The 20,583-nt window shown below is 43.6% G+C and overlaps 1 protein-coding gene across 1 annotated transcript in view; it reads right to left on the bottom strand.

Annotated features, from left to right (window-relative positions):
• The window catches only part of LOC114101661 (putative tetratricopeptide repeat protein 41), a 71,577-nt gene that overhangs the window by 42,217 nt on the left and 8,777 nt on the right, over nt 1-20,583 (bottom strand). Inside the window, exons 3-8 of the mRNA XM_071609587.1 lie at nt 19,104-19,318; nt 11,192-11,352; nt 9,693-10,134; nt 6,944-7,183; nt 2,749-2,947; nt 1,599-1,777 (exon numbers count right to left, since the gene is read on the bottom strand). Of these exons, the coding sequence (XP_071465688.1) occupies nt 1,599-1,777; nt 2,749-2,947; nt 6,944-7,183; nt 9,693-10,134; nt 11,192-11,352; nt 19,104-19,318 (1,436 nt within the window). The remainder of the gene's footprint in view (nt 1-1,598; nt 1,778-2,748; nt 2,948-6,943; nt 7,184-9,692; nt 10,135-11,191; nt 11,353-19,103; nt 19,319-20,583) is intronic.

Genomic DNA, 20,583 nt, shown 5'->3' with positions numbered 1-20,583 from the left:
CTGCACCCACTTCCTGCCATTCCCTCTTCTCTGATGATTGTCTGGGCCCTTAACTCATGCTCCCATCTCCACCCCTTTCCTCCAAAACACTTGATTGTAAGACACTCTTACTAAGAAGGTAGAGTATTTTGTAGGATTTCAACTTGGCAGAAAATAATTCAAAATGGAATATTAGGCATTTAATTAATGTGGTCACCCATCTTTACTTTGGGAAAGTTCTTGCTCTAAAACCTGGTTTTCCTCCTACCTCTCTAATTCTGCCTTCTCTTCTCTTGCTACACCTGCCTCTTTCTGGCCTCTCCTTCATGATCTCATTCCATGATCCAGGCATTAAAGTAGGCATTTCTCTCTGCCACTGCTCTTTCTTGAAGCCCAGTGAATACCTCTGCCTGGCTTTCTACAGTCACTCCACACTCAACATGACTTCTGTCCCCTGAACAGCTCCTTCAAGAGTGTTTCCTGTTTGGTCAACAATGGTAATCTACCCAGTCCTTCAAGTCAGAATCATTGGATCTTCTTTGACTTCTGTACCCAACTGTGAACAAGTCCTGTGAATTCTGTGCCCAAACCTTCCTCTGTGTCCCCATGGCTACCCTGGTCTAAGCCAGCATTGCCTCCTACCTAGGTTATTACCACTGAAGCCATGCTTGTCCCTTTTCTGTTTCAACCTTTTTACAACATCCAAAGTGACCTTTTAAAACCACATCTGGGGCTGGGGTTGTGGTTCAGTGGCAGAGTGCTTGACTAGCATGTGTGAAGCTCTGGGTTTGAGTCTCAGCACCGCATGTAAATAAATAAAATAAAGGCCTGTTGACAACTAAAAAAATATTACACACACATCTGCTGTGTGTGGTGGCACACATTTGTAATCCCAGTAACTCTGGAGGCTGAGGTCAGAGGACAGCAAGTTCGAAGCCCAGCCTCTTCAACCCAAGACTTAAGTACAAAGTCAAAGAATTAGTGGTCCAATTTGGATTGAGACAACCCTCGATGGTACAGTTAGTGCTGAGAGTGTTAATTTAAAGCTGCCATCAGTAGGCAGAGGGAATGTGGAACAAATTGGAGGGGAACTAATCTAGGTTTGCACCTATTTAATTTGAAGCATCCACTGATCACTCAGGAAAGCTGCTGATGAAGCAATAATATTATTAGTTGGAGGGGGTGCAGCCCAGTGGTAGAGCACTGGCCTAGCCTGTGCAAGTCCCTGGGTTCAATCCCCAGTGCCACAAAAAATAAAGTAAAACAAATGCCATATCACGAAATGGGGGATGGACTCTGGAACTCCAAAAGGAGGTCAAGGTCAGAAATACAGATAATGAAGGCAGGCATTAGGGGTGTGGTTAAAGTTATGAGGAAGTAGAGAGAGAAAACACTGTTAATAATAAACCCCTGGAAAAGAAGAGAAAGAAAAGCTATTTCAAAATTCATCCTTTTTCCTGATTTCCTTTGGAAATTTCCTTCTTCAGAAATTGTTGGCTTACATTGTGAATAATCAGGCCTAATGAATTGACAAAAATGATGTGAGGAAAGAGGAGAATAGTAACTTTTGAGCACTCTATATCTCAGCAAAATGGACTACGGAAACATTGGTACTATACCTGAGAGGGTTTGTCTCCTCTTCACTTTATGGCACTGATCTGCTTTAATATTGGCCACTGACATCAAATAGGCCCTGGAAGTATTGTATCCAGCTTCTAATAAAACATTCCAGTAGTGAATGAGGTACAGCCTTGTCCAGAAGCTTGAGCTTTGGATTTTTGATATAAAATCTGTGATACTTATGACACAATGTATGGATATGAATCACTTTAGTATTCTATGCCTTGAAGGAAGCTCTTCTATTTACCACATATCATTAATCTAGTCAAAAACAACTTAACTTACATGACTTTGATCACCAGATAAATATGAGCCTTTTGGTTATCAACAGTCAAAGCCAATTATTTGTCCAGGAGGTCCCCTCCTCCAGGAAGGCTCCCTGGCTCTACCCACCAGGCAAAGGGTCCTCTATCCTTCCTGCTTATACTCTTCACTGTGTCATTTTCAAGTAAAACATTTGCCCCTATATATAGTGACTGACTCCATATCTTCCCCCTACTGGATGGACAGTACAGAAGGCCTGGGGCTGCAGCTTACTCACTACACCCCAGGGCAGTGTAGGAGGCAGAACGGGTGCTCAGTAGATGTTTAAAAATACAAAGAAGGGGGCGCTGGGGTTGTGGTTCAGTGATAGAACGCTTGCCTAGCACACGAGAGGCGCTGGGTTTGATCCCCAGCACCACATAAAAACAAATAAAATAAAGGTATTGTGTCCATCTACAACTAAAAAAAAAATTTTTAATAAAAAGACAAATAAGGGAGAAGGAGGAGGGAAGGGGGGATGAAATGTATAGGGAAAAGAAGGAAAGAAGACAGGAGGGTCTCGCAGGAGAGCACAGCCCATCCTTATCCCTTTCCAAATCCTGTCCAGTTCTCTGGAATGCCAGTTAACTTGGAGAGGATGGACAGGGAGTGAAAGGGGAAAAGAACCTTCTGCAGAGCAAGCCAGACAGACAGACTGGAGCAACCCAGGGGACCCATCAACCCCAGAAGCTGATGCCAGATGGTGGTCCCATCCAGATGAACAAGTGGGCAGTTGAATGAATAAATGAATGCATCCTGCTCAAGGGAACCATAGGTATCTAAACAACATTAAAACAGAAAAGCCAAATGTGCGTAAACATAAAGACTAAGACTGGCAAGACTCACCTTGGGTTTGTGAGAAAGCTACACAACGCCCCCAAGCATCCGCTCATTTTCATATGCCATGGCAATTCTTGAAACACTCTCCAAAAAGTGTTCTGTTGCTGGAAGTATCTGACCAAGACTAGGTGAAAATGTGTTTTCTTGAGATTCACTGGGTTCTGACAAGCATTTGGACTGCTCTCCCTGACAGGCGTGGTTATACCTATTTTAAAATCAATTATAGTTTAATGCTTCTGACTTTTTTGTATATGTCAATAGTGTAACAAAAACATGACAGCTCTGTGGCCATAATTACCAAATAAAATTCAAGGTAGCTTGAAAAAAAAAAAAAAAAAAAGATCTTCTACATCAGTCTGAATTTCTCCAAGAATTATTCATAGTTATGATCATCGGTGAGCATGTTGACTTTTTGTGTTGGGTTTTCCCTCTCCCCAAAGGAAATATTTGCAACCTACTTTTCTGTTTTAAATATACACCACGATCACTGACTAAATAAGCACTTTCAAACATTCAAAGGTATGCATTAATCCATTGCCTGGACCTCATGTAAGCCAAAGAGTAGCAGAGCAAATAAATGGCAAATTTGTTGTTGGAGCCAGGACTATTATATCTTCATTTCCAAAGAAAAATAGTTATGATAACCTATAATGCCCAGAGATAAGCTTCTCAAAAACAGGACTTTAATTAAATTAGGGTAGCTATCCCTGAAAACTAACAAAAGAGTTTTTCACTGTTCTGCTTTGTTTGCAGTGGTGCAGGGGATGGAACCCAAGACCTCATGTGAGCCAGGTAATTCTACCACTAAGTCCCAGCCCCAGCCCAGACATATTTTTACATTTTCTGCTTGACATCTTTGCTTGCAAGATGAGTAGAACACATGGCCAGATGGCACACCAAGCCCAACTCTTCCATAAGAACAATAACAAAGTTTAAGTAACCATTCTGCATTTCCATTGAAAGCTGTCCAGGTCACCCTGGAAGACTCTGTTCCTTTTGGTCTAAGGTGTGCAGATATGCTCAGGTGGCAAAGTGCTTAAGAGATCCACAAATGTCTGCAGTAGAATCAGAAGCTGGAGGGCTAAGCACAGGAGAAAAGGTGTGAGCCACCTGTACCTGATCCCATGGTCATAGGACAGAAGCGGCCCTCTCCTGCTGTGTAAGGTAAAGGCATTCTGTAGGTTGTAAATTGGGAAAGTGGGGTGGGGGTGGGGGGTGAAAGAAAAAAAAGAAGTGGGACAAATATTACCATGAGTTAAAGATTTGTAGTGTTAAATACAATGCCTAAAATTTGGGGCTGGGGGTGTAGCTCAGTGGCAGAGCACATGTTTAGCATACACAAAAGAAATTTTAGGGCTAAGGCTGCAGCTTAGTGGCAGAGTGTTTGCCTAGCATGGGTGAGGCACTGGATTCAATCCTCAGTACCACAAAAACAAATAAAATAAAAAGCATCCTGTCCATCTACAACTACCAAAAACATTTAAATATATTTTTTTAAAAAAGAAAATACAAAAAACTTTAAAAGTGGAAAATATTTTCATAAAATCCCTAATTAGAATAAATAAATTTAAAAAAATTTTTCATAAAAAACACTACATTTAATTTTATCTTTTTACAACATTCTCATGAGGAAGATAGGAATATGAATCCACCTATGACAAATAAAGTGACTTAAAAATCAGAGAGACCAAGTGATTTGCTCTGATCAGCACATGACCAGTAACTAGAGAAGCAGGATTTAGTTTCTGAATTTAGTGCTCCTCCAGATACACAGCAGGCCTCAATACGTAGGCAGCCAGGGACAGCTGTATATTCATTCAGCAAACACCTCCTGAGTGTAGCTGGAATGGTCCCAGGGGAGTCAAATGTGCTTGGAGTTGTCTAATGTAGCAGAATCATCTTCAGACCCACTGAATTCGAGATCAGGAGGCCACAGGAAGACAGTCATGAAGAGGAGGTCATAGTGGCTAATATTTCTTAAAAATTTACTATGGAAGGGGGTTTGGGTATCATAAATATATAAGGAAGATCAGTGAAGTAGGAGGAGAACAAGAGGCAGGAAGGAAGGAAAAGAAGAAAAAATATAGAATGAATTTAACAAAATCATGTTATATGCATATATAAATGTACCAAAGGGAATATCACCTTTATGTGTATGAAGAAAGTACCAATCAAAAATAAATTGAAGAAGGAGCAAAAGAAAGATCAGTAGAGGAGGGAGAACAGGGGGAGGGAAGAGGGGAGGGAAATGAAGATACAGGGGCTTGAATCAAATTCCTTGCATGTATGATTTTGTCAAAATGAATCCAACTACTATGTATAATTACAATGATCTAATTTTAAAAAGAATTTACTATGGATCAGGCACTGTTCTAAGTATTTTACGTGAATTAATTCATTGAATGCTCACAAGTAACAATCCTATGAAGTAGATACATGTATTTGGTAAACGTGAAACGTGGGACACAGGGTGGCCAAGATCACCAACTGGCAAGCAAGAATGCCAGGTCTCACTACTAATCTGGCATCAGGATCCCACTGTCAACCATTATGACATATTGATTCCCTCCACTCAAAAGTGGCAGAAAAAATGGACTTCACAGACTGGATTTTGGGGAGCTCTTATGAGGTACAAGGTTACAAGAAGAAATGGAAGAGGCTCTTTCCAGGAAGAGTTCCCCAAGAGCCTGAGAAAGGCAGGTTTCTGGAGAGAAAGGCATCAGTGGTGCTCAAATCTCCCAGGAGACACTTACCCAAAGGTCTACTCGGGCACCTTGAGATCTGCTTGCTTTAGGAAAAAAAAGGGGGCAGGACTCTTGTCGTGTGGTCTGTTCATTTTTTACAGTGTCCTCTGCCCTGGGGGCAGTTATGAGGCACCCACATGCACAAGAGGAATCAGAAGAGACTCTGGACCACAGCAGCCAGCAGATGGGAGTGCACATGAGCCACTGCTGGTGGACTCCTAGGGACACCTGGAACAGAAGGGGACTTTCCAGCTGGTGGGAAGTACCATTGTCAGGGCTGAGCCTCATCTGGGGATGTTCTGGTTGCATGAGAAATAAGTGAGGTGAAGTAATGAAGTGCCTGGTATAGTAACGGCACTGAGAAGAAACCACCATACAGCAAAGGGTGGAAGAATTGCCACAAATCTAAGCGCAACCTCATTGCTAGGCCTGCCCTCTGCTCTGCATCACAGAGCTGGAGTGCTGGCAGGAGTGACTGCAATATGAGGCAGATGAGATAGAAAATAGAATTTATATCTTAAAAATGTAATTAAAGGGCTGGGATTGTGGCTCCAGAGATAGAGCACTCACTTGGCATGAGTGGGGCACTAGGTTCAATCCTCAGTACCACATAAAGTAAAGTGGATACATTATGTCCACCTATAACTAAAAAATAAATATTTTTTTAAAATGTAAGTAAAAAAGAATATAGTTAGAAGAAATTTGCACAGGGCTTGGAATCCTCCCAGAGGCTGAGATTTAAAGATTTTTCAAGTTGTCAGGCTTGATGTTCTGGGAAAGTCTCACCCAGGGCTCTGCTTCTAAGCCAGTGTGTATGTGATTGGCAGTTTCTTGGATGCAGACCTGCAGTTCTTTTCAGAAGGGATAAGAATTTGGTTTTAGAGTTAGGACAGAGGCGAATTCCTACCTATATCTATTTCCCCCATTTTTTTGTTAGTGACAGAACCTTGCCTTGGTTTAGGACAGCAGTGCACCAGTTGAATCCCCAGCTTCCCTCATGTCCAGATGTGGCCAAGTAATCAAGTTCTAGATTAAAGAGGCATAGTGGAAATGTCAGTGTGAAACTTGTAGGAAAGCTTCTTATAAGCTTCTTCCTCTCTTTGTCCTTCCTATTGTCTGTAATGTGATGGCTGGTGCTCCAGCAGCCATGAGCACAAGGTGACCTTGAGAATATAAGCCAATGTAGTGAATCAGGGATACATAAGGAGATGGGTCCCAGTGACTCTCTGAAGCCAACGGAGCAGCCCAGGACTGCCTGCCTCCAGAAGTCTACTATCTGCCAGAAAAAAACCCTGGGGCATCTGGCCATCAGAGTCAAGTCTCAGAGAATGTATATAAACATGTCATGCATTTTTATGGCCTCCATTTCCACTTGAGAAAGCCCACTACAAGCTTTCTCTTGGATGCAACTCCTACTTCCTTTTAACTAGCAGGTATTTTCACAGACTCAGCCTTACCAAGCAGCTTGCTCTCCACAGCACTTCGCAAGGACTGGTGTCGGAAGTAGAGGACACCATTCGGCTTCTCCTGGACCCACTGTTTAGTGGCATTGCGGAAAGCAGCCCAGTGCACTGTGGTCACTTTGTAATTATTCCTGTAGCCCAGTATGTCCAAAACCTGGAGTAGCTCATCCTCAGCCATGCCACAATGTGAGATGCACAGTAAGCACAGAGCATCGGCCACCCAGCCATCCAGCCCTGTGTGGACAACACAATGACAAGGACGACAAGTCAGAGCAAGCACCAGCCGTGCAGCATGCTAAATTTTGTTGTTGTTCTGGGCACTGAACTCAGGAGCACTTTACCATTAAGCTACATCCCCAGACCCTTTTATTTTTTATTTTGAGACAGGTCTCACTAGATTGCTTAGGGCCAAGTTCAGTTGCTGAGGCTGGCCTCAAACTTTCAATCTTCCTGCCTCAGGCTCCCAAGTCACTGGGATTACAGGTGTGTACCACCATGCCTAAATGTTTTATGATTATTCAACTTCTTTCTTTCACTCATTCTGTAGGTAAATACTGGAAAGGCCATTGTTTTATAAATGAGAAAAATGGAGTCCAGACAAGTTAAATAACTTCCCCAAGGTGACACAAAAGTAACAGGAATTTGGACCCAGACAGTCTGGCTCTAGAGCCCATACTGTTACCCATTAAGTTATCATTTATTCGTCCCAACTAACACACCCTGAGCTGTGATATGAACTGGCAAGCCTGCCAATCATCACACTGAGCTTTTCTGCGAGTAGTCTTCGCTAAGGTGAATTTGCACCGTGGGTGGAGGTGGCTTTACTGTAAGACTGCCCTCCTGCCACCTGTTCACAGGCACCCCTGAGGCAGCCCTTCATTACCCACTGACCCTTACATTTTTATCCTCTGGGTGGATTCCCTGCTGCCTTTATGATCAACCAACTATAAGGAGATCAGCCCTCTGGGAAACATGGCAATATGGTCCACCATTCTGAATGCATTTCCTATGCTAGGACTGAGGAATGCGCCCAAATTTCAATCTTCAAGTGAAGGCAGAGCAGGTCAGCCCCTACCGCAGAAGCTTGGTTCAGCTCTTCGGTTCCTGTGGCGCAGCTCAGAGGGAGTTGCTGCACAGTGCTGAGGACGGAGCATTCCCTCAGGGGAAGAGACCTGGACTTTGCTACCCAATCCTGGAGATTTAGGGTAGCACAGCATGGGCCACTTGGCTTGAGTGACTTCCAGGGGCACAATGATCTTGTTTCTCCCTCCTTGGAGATGGGAAAGGGAACAACCAACAAGAAATCATTTCTCTTTATAGAAATGCAGACTCCAAGGTGAAAAATGTGACAAGACATATATTACAGTACTCATCAATATGTCCTTCATTACAAACATTTTCTGCTTCTCTCTACACCCCCACCTCCTCCACCCTGCTCCATTTTAAGTTCATTGCCCTGAAGAGAAGCCTGTTATAGCAGAAACAAAGAGAGGAAACAAGTTTCACAATAGACTTTTGAAGCCCACAACAGAGACAGTGGCTTGAGAGAATAAACTGATCCTCAAGAGCCTGATTGTTGAATATCATCAAACAAATTCCTGACAAACTGTTGGAATAAACTGTTAACACAAAAGACAGATTCAACTACAGGATGGTCTAACAAGGACATTTTTCCTATACAGGAAGAAGAGACCTTTGTGGAACTTTAAAAGGTATAGGAGAGTATCAGAGACCAAAACAAGACTCAAAAAGGGTGTGTACCAGGTCTGAGGAGGGGGGCCTCCCTGTCAGCAGGGGACAGCAAAGCTAGAACAATCCTAGAGCAGATGGGAACAGCCAGCCAAGCCCAAAATGGAAATACAGCAATGTCTGTGGGTCATCTGGGACTGTGGCCACCTTGGCAGAAGACTGCAGGGACAGATGACAACCAAGGACACTCATGATCTCAGTTCAACCTAACAGCCACAGGAAGCACACAAATCCTCGCCTGACTGAAAAACATAATCCTGAATTGACTAAAAACAAATGAAATTGATAAAATTAATCTGAATTGACTTGATTAGGTTTGTGCCATAAGTAGGACTATGTAATCAAGAGAGGTTAAACTGAGTTATAGAAATAATCAAATTATATTTCTCAGACCCCTGAAAAGTTTGACTGAAATTTGTAACTAAATTCTCCTTACTGACAACACGATGCTCTCTAGATAGAGTTGCCAAATTTAGTGATAAAAATACTAGATTTCTATTTAAATTTGAATTTCAGATAAACAACCAACCAATTTTTAGTACAAGTATACTCCATACAACTTCTATATGGGCTATAAACTGAGACTTTTAACTCAGAATTATAATAGAGAATTATAACTAGATAAGAGTTGCCAAATTTAGCAATAAAAATACCAGATGCCTATTTAAATTTGAATTTCAGATAAACAACTAACTAATTTTAGTGTAAGTATGCCCTATACAAGTATAATACATTTGTAATATACTTAGACACTGAGAATTATTTGTGGCTTATCTAAAATCCAATTAATGTTTAGTATAAGTATGCCCCATGAAATATCTGGGACATACTTCTACTAAAAGATTATTTTTTATGGGTCTGAAATTCAGGTTCAACTGGGCCTCCTGTATTTTCCTCACCAACGCCATGCCTAGACTCACCCCAGGGGTGGTGCTTGCCTCACAGCTTTCTCCCCAAGAACACCCACCAAGCTGTCTACACTGCCCAGGCCTACCTTCTTCTGAAGTCCCATTGTCTGGATTTGCCTTTTTTTGTTTAATAGTCCAACTATAGTCTTCGGTCCAGCGTTTCAGAATCAACTCCCAGAACTCCTGCAGAGAGGCCACCTCCAGGTACTCCTTGAGACACTGAAGCTCATTGCGGTAGATTCTACATTCTTTCAGCTCATTGGCCAGGACTGTGAGTTTCAAAGGACTCAGGCTTGGTTTTTTCTTCAAAGCGAGTCTGCTATGTAGGGAGGGGTCTTGGCCTGGGGTGAATAGGTGCTGTCTGAAGATGCTGAGCCTTGTGTCTTCATCTCCAACGCTGGTGAGTTCCACAATCTTCACGTCTGCCCGGGCACACAGCAACTTGCAGGACAGGCTGGAGGAGACAGTGCTCAGAATGAACTTGCAATGAGGAGGGAGAGAGTGGGGCAGCCAGGAGAAATCTTTGGCCTGATGGAGAGAGTCAGAGAGATGTAAAGCTTGAAAGTACACAGAGTAACATAAGGTAAGGTTGGCATTAGAGTTATTAATAGTAAATAGTAAACAAGTTGGTGGTAATAAAATACCAAGGCACCCTCAATACAACTATACTTGACTGATTTGCCTACTTATTAAGAATTTGATAGTGCAAAGGTGGACCCTAAAAACAGTTCTTATAAACAAGCAACAAAATAAAATCACACTCCTCTAAAAATTTACCTACAGTGACTAGAGGAGCCCTGAGAGAGTACGTGAACGATTCAATTGGAAAAGACATGTGTGAAGCTGAAGAATTGTCACTCGTGCAAAATGGCTTTATTTTGGATCTTTTCTTGATTCCATTAACAGCCTTTCCCACTCCTTTGCCTAGTAATAGGATCTACCACATATTATGTGCTTCCCCCAGAGCCTGCCATGGGGCTGAGTGTGCTCTGGGTACTGATTGTGCCATGTTTTAGGATGTTCTGACATCTTTCAAGGTCTTACAGACCCAGGGAGACACTGTCTTTCTCAAAGCCAGCTACTTCCACAGGGTAGTATACAGCTTATCTGGAACACACCTTTCATATGCAGACCACAGATACAAGGGTGGGCCCAACCCTCCTTTTTTTTTTTGGTACCAAGAATTGAACTCAGGGGCATTTGACAACTGAGCCACATCCCCAGCCCTGTTTTGTATTTTACTTACAGACAGGGTCTCACTGAGTTTCTTAGCACCTCTTTTGCTGAAGCTGGCTTTGAACCTGTGATCCTCATGCCTCAGCCTCTGGAGTCACTGGGATTACAGGCCTGCACCACTGTGCCTAGCGTCCAACCCTCCTTCTTAGCTAGCTTCCACAACCAATACTTCCCCTGCCCTAAATCAACAAAGAGCCAGGTACCAGACAACTAGGGGCAACCCCCCTGTGTCCCAAGCCCACCAGAAGTATTCATATTAGCCAATCCTGAACTGTTCACATCCTAAGTAATGGGGGTTTCTTTTTATAAAACAGTAATAAAATAGGGGATTCTTTTAAAAAGATATTACCTTCTGACCTGAAATCCCATAAATACCAATCAATTCTTCAATTCCATCTAGCACAAGTATACATGGCTTTAAACTGATGGAGGCAATGAACACTTCTACAAGAAGTGAAAAGGCCAAAATGTTTGAATCTTCATTAAGAAAATCCATTTCAGGCTGCATATCTGCAATAAAGAATTTTCAAATTAGGTGAAAATATTTCCATCATTGCTAAAATATGTAAATAGGCTGGGGAGGCAGAAGAGAGCAGGGAAAATGAGAGCTTCTCACAGCTGTACAGCTGATACACATATGCACGTGTTAGCTTCAAAAGATTCACCTCCACGGGGGAATGATATTTACCACCAGATGTCCCCAATATATTTTTTAGGATTTTATATACAAATATTTTTGTATGATTCAAAGCAACTGCTCTCATTTTCCAAAATGCAAAAATAGATCATGTTATAGTCAGAGGGGAAGAGAGAGATCATACAATTTGTGAAGTTTCTGCAGCTCCTTAACACAGGGTATCCGTTTAAGGGGCACGGCCACCACCCTGGGCTCTTCCAGCAATGCATGTATACTTCCCACTGCCTCATCTTTTTGGTCCTAGCCCACTTAAACCTAATGAAACCAATCCTAAATTCTGAACCCCATACCTTGAATTATGAAAATTGCCAGAAAGAACTAAGATATGAACCAGCAAAAAGCAAAAGAAGTCATTTGAGAAGACTAACTTTCAGACAGTGATTAAGTGACCTAGTAGCAGTGACCCCAAATTATAATCAATCACCTAATATTTTAAAAGTAGTTTAATTCATACAACTTCTACCTTGCCTTTATTTTTCAAAAGTAATATTTTCCATAGAAATTTAGGCATCTGGGGGACTATCAAATCAAGTTCCAGAATTAATTAATTAGTTTTTCAGATGCATTAAGATTCTGTTAGTCACTGAGAGAAATTATGTTTAATAAACATTTATTGGTTGCCTATTAGGTGAAGGTTCTGTGCTATATGACATGGGGAAATAAAATGGCCCAAAAAACAAAATCAAGGGAGGGAAAGGGAGGGGGCGGGGGTTAGCAATAATGGTGGAATGTGATGGACATCATTATCCAAAGTACACGTGTATGAAGACATGAATTAGTGTGAACATACTTTATATACAAACAGAGATATGAAAAATTGTATTCTATATGTGTAATAAGAATTGTGGGGCTGGGGATGTGGCTCAAGCGGTAGCGCGCTCGCCTGGCATGCGTGCGGCCCGGGTTCGGTCCTCAGCACCACATACAAAAAAACGAAGATGTTGTATCCGCCGATAACTAAAAAATAAATATTAAAATTAAAAAAAAAAAAAAAAAGAATTGTGATGCATTCTGCTGTCATGTATTTCAAAAATAAAAGCAATTAAAAAAAAAAGACAAAGTAAAGGGCTTAAGGAAAGTGGGAATGGGTTCTGAACACAGATAGCCAAATTTTAAGACAGAATAGGAGTCTGAAGTCTCCTGGATTTGGATACAGAACCAACACAATGAAGAAAAGTTGAACACTGGGGAATTCAGAGGTGGAAATGAAGGAAGAACACATCATCAAAACAAGGCGCAGGCAAAAGCCTAAAGGTAAGAGAGTACGAGTATTTGAAAAGTAGAAGCTGTTTAGAGCAGTAGCTCTCCACAGGCAGGAATCAAGACATGGGCATCACACACAATGAAGCTTTGCCTCCAGATCTACCTGACTTTCAATGTTTTGTCAGTCAGTCTCCTAAGGGGGAAAAAAACCTTTGCAATCACCTAACCCAGAAACCAACTCCATTTTATCTGTTAATACAAAGCATTTTTTTGGAAAATGACAACCTGACAATATTGCCCATGATGTTTTGAGTCTTATGTACAGTACACCCCTGTCAGTCACCACGCACAGAATGACATTTATTGCTTTCAGGGCGATTTTCCATACAGAGGCGCTGCCTTCTATTGGAACCATGTATGAGCAATTTATATAGTAAGATACATATTGTTTTCTAATAAATTATTCTCTCTATATTTGTTACAGTAGAAAGTTGTATTCATTTGTAAAAAGATTTTTATATCATAAAATGACCATAAAATTACTTGAAATATATATATGACTGTGTGACATAAAGAGGAAAAGGCATCAGAACAGATAGGGTTTGAGCTTGTATCACAAAACAACAACAAAATGTTTTTTTTCAAGAAAGGGAAGAGGGAAGGTGGGCATGTGGCACATGCCTGTAAACCCAGTGTCTTGGGAGACTAAGGCAGGAGGACTTCAAGTTCAAAGACAGCCTGGGAAACTTAGCAAGACCTGTTTCAAAGTAAAAATTAAAAGGGGTAAGGGTGTAGCTCGATGGTAGAGCATTTGCCTAGCATGTGCAAGGCCCTGGGTTCTGTACCCAGTACGACATGATGGACAAATAAGAAAGGAAGGAAGGTAGAAATTAATTTTGCTGCTTCATCCTTTGAGCATTTTTTTAATCTTTAAAATTATGCACACTGTTAGGATTATAGAATTTAGATGACAGGATTTTAGAGTAGAAGGAGTTCTTGGAATTCATCTAGTTCTGAAGCCCCCTTCTCAAGATGAGAAAACTGGGGCTTAGACAGGCCAAGGGACCTGAACTTACAGATCACCAGGAGATTTCAAAACACTTTTCTCATGCTGCAGTCTGCTTTCAAGCTATGTGTGATCACCATTTCTTGGTATATCTAGCACTCGCAAGAGGGCCCACCAGGGTATGGAACAAAACTGGCATAGAGGTTAAGTTGCAAGACAGACATGAGAGAACCTCAAAAAATACACACAGCCTAATAATCATAAAGCATAACAGCACTACTAATAATCAGCAAAAAAAAAAAATAATCCTAAGCAAAAAAAAAAAAAAACTCAAAGATGATGCTTGTGGATTTATCTTTGCATAGAAGGAAAGCACATATGGTTGTTTTGTTTTTATTTTTTGAGATTGGGTCTTACTTTGTTGCCCAGGCTGCTCTCAAACTCATGCGCTCAAGTGATCCTCCCGCCTCAGCCTCCCAAGTAGCTAGGACTGACTGCAGGCATGTACCCCCAGGCCTGGCTAACATAAATATAAGCATTTTAAATCACATTTGGGTGATTTTTCAACTAGTTTTCCTCAAAATGATTTTGAAAATAAAGTCAGCATCACTACTATTGAAAAATGATCCTAAGCAGTTCTGGTACTTTTTTTTGGCAGGATCAATCTGTCCCTACTAAATGACAATGGTCTGTTGCCTAATTTAAATGGTAATGTGTGAAATCTTAAAACATCCACTTGCTGACTTACCAACTGACCAATTTGTTCACTTTTTAATGGTGTTTTCTCATCATTCGACATGTATTTATTGAGAACCTTCTGTGTCTACGCCAGGCACTGGGCATGACAATGGCCAATAAAATAGACACAATCAACAAACAGAGCAAGACAAACAATAGGACACATAATGATAGAACCATCTGGAAATCACCTGAGGGACCAAGGAGGGTGAGCTCACAGTATTTGGAAGGAAATTAAAACACAAAGGGACCAGGGCTACCTTGGCTCTCTGGCCAGTGCTGGGGTGTAGGGGAGAGGCACTCATTTGCCCTCTTGCAGAACAGTGACCTTAAATAAGGCAATAAAGGAAGAGAAGAATTCCACTAATCTGGGAAGGGAGGGGCTTTTCAGGAGGAGGGATGGGAAGGGACAAAGATGTGGAGGCCAGAAAAGTCTGATTTGCTCCCAGGAAACCAACTGGTGGGGCAAAGGGCAAGAGGTGAGGCTGAGAAGTTAGTGCAGCCCAGGGCACAGAGCTTGGCAAGGCCTACCAAGGATTTCTACCCACTGCACTTCAGCGACTGGGCACAGACTCTGATGACAGCAGGCACTGGGAGAGGACCCGGGAGAAAGAATCCAAAAGAGGGAGATTTTTCCTCTGGTGCCTCAAGGAGTCCAGGTGGCACAGTGGTGAGGACTGGGCAGTTACGGCTCAGCAGAAACTGGAGCTTGAACTCCCTCTCTGCCCACCTGGAGCCGTACTGCCCTGACACTCAGACCTCAGTCCCCCAGTCTGGGATGCTACTGCCACCGTGGCTTGCTGAGGGCATGAATGAGATGCTGATAAAGCCCTGGTGCTCAGAAAGTCTTCAGTCTTCTTTTCCCAGGACTGCCATCAGGTTCCATGGAGAGCCGTAGCAAGAAATGCATAAGTAAGAAAGGCCATGATTCCCCTGTGACCTCTGCAAAGCGTGTCACAGAAGGTACACTTGCTGCTGCAAGATAGGTAAGAGGCGTGACAGCTGGCACAGGAGGCTCCAGGCAGCTCTCCTCAGCCACATCCTGGCAAGCAGGGGTTGGGGCTGAAGGAGCAGAAATGTGGGCGTCAGGCATGTGCCCCCAGAGTCAGATCGCAGCCCACGCAGGCGCTGCAGTCACAATAGCTGAGCTAGGTCACAATAAACTGTGCATTGCAAAGGATCTATAGGTGCTGCCTGCCTGTGCCTGTCCTCCCAGGTCAGCTGTGTGCATCTTGGCAGCAGCTCCTCCTCCTGCACCCACACCCACCTCACCCTGGCTTCTTAGAAAAGGAGTCATGCTAATGCCCCGGGGCTGGTGTCACCCTCACCTTCACAGCCTCTGTGGGCTTTGCACGATGGCAGCTTGAATTGCAGTCCTTCCCCTCCCTAAGCTAGCTAATGAGCAGGAGTGTCTTACACTCTCTGCTTCTTTCTCTAGCCCAATAAGGGATAATAAAATCATCATCAAAAATAATAATGGCAGCAGTGTGCCTGGTACCATTTTTAATTCTTTACATGTATTATCTTTTATCCTCACACAGACTTAAGAAATAGGTATTATTGATCCCATTCTCAATTTACAAATAAGAAATCAAGGCCAGGCATGGTGGCACACAACTGTAATCCCAGGAGGATTACAGATTCAGGAGGCTAAGGGATTCAGGAGGCTAAGGCAGGAGGAGCACAATTTGAGGCCAGCCTCAGCAATTTAGGGAAACTGTCTCAAAATAAAAATTTTAAAAAGGGATGGGGATGCAGCTCAGTGGTAGAGCACCCCTGGGTTCAATTAGGAGGTGTTGGAGGGGAAAGAGAGATAAAAGGGGAAGGGGGAGGAGTAGGAAGAGGAGGAGGAAGGGAAATTAGGACACAGAGAGCTTAAGTAAACTGTTAAGATCACCCAGCTATAATTAACAAGTCATCCAGAAGCACAGCCCCTCCCCTGGGCCTCCTACCATTAATGAGGAAGGTGTTCTTTAGGGGAGAAGAGGCGTCAGTATTCATGGGCTGTTCCTGAATTTATTCTACTGTTGTCTGCTTGCTTGAAAGATAGCAGCTGGTTAATTGGGAGCTTCCAGTATCCCACAACACACCCATTAAAACAGCAATTCACTTTGGGAATGAAATTATAATTGGGTGTGTTCAACTGAGTTTACATCACCAGCCTAGCCAGAGCAAGCACCCTGGGGACACACCAGAATAGGATCAGTGGCCTTACAAAAGACAAACCTGCTGCTACTGATTGGGCTTTACCCATTTACATGCCCACCCAACTGTAGGAAACTCAGCCACCCAATCCACCCCACTCACTCAGACACACCTACCACATGCATAGAAAGAGACCCAAATACGTGACCCTCAGGCAAAGATGATACACACCCATCCAGACTCACCCTGTGGCACCCACATATTCACTCAGGACCCAGAAGCTCCTGCACGAATAGGCAAAGTCAGACACATGCAGACGTGAGTGCACACAGTAACCTACGAAGAGGAAGAGCTGGTACCCACACTTCCCAGGGGACCAACGGGCACTGAGCTAAGCCTCTGGATCACTCACACTTGATCTTAGTTAACCCTCTCACCTCTGAGCAAGGCACACACTCTTTTTTATCATCCACTTATTACAAATAGGGGAACTGAGCCAGAGGGTTTTACAATAACTCACCTAGGGCCACAAGCCAGGAAGCAGTGGAGCAGGGCTTGAATGTAGGTAGTCAGGCTCCTCAACTGCTCCCAGAACAGAACAAGGCACCACCCTGACCCCACATGATTGCCGTCTCGGTGGGGTGGGGGGGCACACCTTGTACCTCCCAAGCAGAACGTGACTTGCCTGCAAACCTGCTTCCCTCCCAGTCAACAGCTCTGCCATCCGTCTAGTCTCCTAAGGCCAAGAGCTGGGAGTTACTTGCAGTTCCTCTTTCCTTCAGTCCTCCAGCCCACTCCTCAGCACGGGAGCCCACCCCTCCACCTCCACTGCCCTGGCCCAGCCAGCACGCTCTTGCAACCGCTCCATAGCCTCCCGCCTCCACGCCTGCTCCCTGCGTCCATCTTCCACACAATGAAATCATGTCATTCCCCCACTCAAATTCCCCCACTGGCCTCTCATTGTACTGAACAGAATCTGCATCTAACATTCTGGCCTACAAACCCCGAGGTGCAGTGGCCGGCCCCATCCCCTGCTTCACCTGACAGAGGCACCTTGTGGGCGTGGCTTTCTGGCCACACTAGCCACTTTCCCTCTCTAAATCAGCAAACTGTGTTTCCGGCTTAGACACTGTAGTATTAGCTTAGCTTTTCACTCCACCTGGAATGTTCTTTCTCCTGATCTCCACCTGGCTGGCTCCTTCTTGTCAATGAGCTGTCCCCAGAGAGTGTGGCAGAGGAGATGGCTTCCTGTCCCTCAAGCTTCATGCTGTCCCTTCTGTAGGGAGGGATGTGTTTCTCTACCTGCTTGATTCCTCACTGGCCAAACTGTTGCCAGGAGACCCGAGGTGGAGCTGGTACATATTTCTTCCAGGTTGACACTTGAGGGAACAGGTCTCCTATCCTACACGTTCCCCTTTCCCTTTAGCAGAAAGCAAAGGACTCTGAGGCTCTGGGAGTGACACAGCTTCTAGATGGAAAGAAAACTGTGTCCTCAAATCACCACATAGAAGAAAGCTACTTGTTATCTAACCAGGAGCCACGAACTAGACTGTTACATGAATAAGAAATAATCTTCCATTTGAGAAGCCGCTGCAATGGGACTCAGCTGATACAGCAGCTGGAGCTACCCCACCACAGAGACACAGCCCGACTTCCTGCTCAGGAGCCACCCTGTCCCCTCATCACATCATTCGGCATGGCATTCATCATATTTGATATGTTACTCATTTACTTGATATCTGCCTTTCCCAACTGGAACATTATATCCCTGGGAGCCATGACCTTGTTCACCTGATTTACTCCTATATTCCCAGAACCCAAAAAAACATCTTGTACAGAACAGAAAACCAGTAAATACTCTGTAATGAATGAATGAATAAATAAAGATGCTCAGCACACGGTTACTGAAATTGAGCAGGAGGAACAGCGGTTGTCAGGCATGTCCACCTAGGAGCCTGGCACTTGTCTCCTGTGCAAAGCTACTCCAGGAAGAGCACCCACCACTCCCTCCTCTCTCTTCTAGTGTTTATGTAAATGTTCTTTTATCCTATTCTCTGAGAGACTCCACACACACACACACACACACACACACACACAGGCTGCCTGCCTATTTTTTTTTTTTTTTTTTTTTTGCTTTTTCTGACTAAATACTTCTAACTTCTACATTTTTATTTAGTTACTCAGTTAATTCTTTGTCCTAATCCCTCCCTGGTAACCTGAGAACTCCATGGGGTAAGGGCTCTAGCCCGCTTTCTTCATGGTAGTGCCTGGCACACAAAGGTACTCAATAAACATTTAGGGAGGGAAGGGAGGGAGAGGGAGCAGAGAGCGAGAGATAAGGAGGCTATGAGGGAAGAGGCGGGCAGATACATGGGTGGGATAATGTGGGGTTTACAGTAGAACAAGGGAACACCAGGCGCATGAGCAGAAGAGGCATTTTCTGAATGAACATTGGGAGTCTGAGTCTATTACTGTGGCTCGTGTGCTGTAGCTCTGTGATGAAGTAGTGGATCACGGACATGATGTCACTGCTTTCACAGGTGCTTCCCACAAAATGAGGGATGATCGATATGCTCGGATACTTGTTTTTGAAATAATTCACGAAGTTGGCAATCAGGGTGGACTTCCCGCAACCACGTTCTCCAGACAAGAGCAAAATAGACTTGAAAGCTGGAAGAGAATTTATTCTGAAAAATAAAGAGATAAAATGTAGTCAAGAACATTCACCAAGGAATAGAGGAGGGAAGACATCTTCTGTAGACATTTGACTCCAAGAGATAAGAATGTTAGCCTCAGCTGGTTTCAAAGAAGTCTTTCATCCTCTGGGCTTTGGCTTTGACCTATGTAAAATTAGGGGAGTAGATGTTGGGTGGGCAGCCTTCCCTTCCCCCTCCCCTTTCATGGCAGCTGTGGCTAGGGACTTTCCACCTGGCTGAGGAGATGCGAAATGGCCATTCAGAAGCTGACACGGCAACAGACCCCAACCACCACCGGTTCCTGCAGCTGAAGCAATCGCCCTATCAACTCACATCAGCTCTGACCAACCAGCAACAGACACGATGCCCCTGAACCCGGCTCGGCCAACCTGCTGTGGGTAGCTGCGATTTAGATGGCCTAGGCCTTCCCACCTCCAGCTTCCCTTATTAGCACTGTTCTTGCCTTTCCCACCCACAACTTCCCCGGCCCTCACCCTTTCGTGGACCGGTGAGCCTTGCCCAGGAGCGCCCCCAATAAACCCTCTTTTGGTACCTCATTCTTGTTCCATGGTTCCTGATCTGGCATGCCCTTTCGGCTAACAGTAGAGAGACAGTAACTTCGGAAGGCCTTTGTAGCCACACATATCCTAGGGTTGTCCAGTATGAACTCAAAGTTACGTCAAGGACCCCAAGGCTACAGCCCCAGTCCATTGCCCTCATGCCTGCCTGCTCATTCCCCTATCACCAGTCTAGTCCTTGGTACATCACTATATCAGAAGAGAATAAAAAACTGAAGCACTCATACACCAAGAATTCCCATAAATCCCAATGATCACGAAATTAGAAATTCAACTCGATTATCATCATCGTTAGTGATGCTCTGAGAAGTAGCCTGCTTCTCCACCAGGGGATGTTAGCTAGTTGTACTACACAAATATTTTATCTTTGAACTGACAGAAGCATAATAAAACTTGTTTTGTTGCTTTATTTTCTAGTGCAAACCTTCTGGATATGCAGAAGATTCTCAGGTCCATGACTATCACAACATAGAGATTCTAGTGTTGTTCCTTACAATTATGATTCAATAAGTATGTGTCTAGTGATTTTTTTCATTGATGGGAGTTATTAGATATGGAAAATGACAAACTCCCAAAATAGTGAGGCCTGAGAAAAGGGGAGTGAGATAGAAAGCCAGACATTGACAGCATTGATCCTTTCCCAGTATATTCTTTCCTGATGATAAAACAAACCCTGGG

The sequence above is a fragment of the Marmota flaviventris genome, chromosome 3, assembly GCF_047511675.1.
Source record: "Marmota flaviventris isolate mMarFla1 chromosome 3, mMarFla1.hap1, whole genome shotgun sequence".
NCBI lineage: Eukaryota > Metazoa > Chordata > Mammalia > Rodentia > Sciuridae > Marmota > Marmota flaviventris.
Note: the sequence above shows the minus strand (reverse complement) of the source record. Positions and strands in the feature narration are given on the sequence as shown.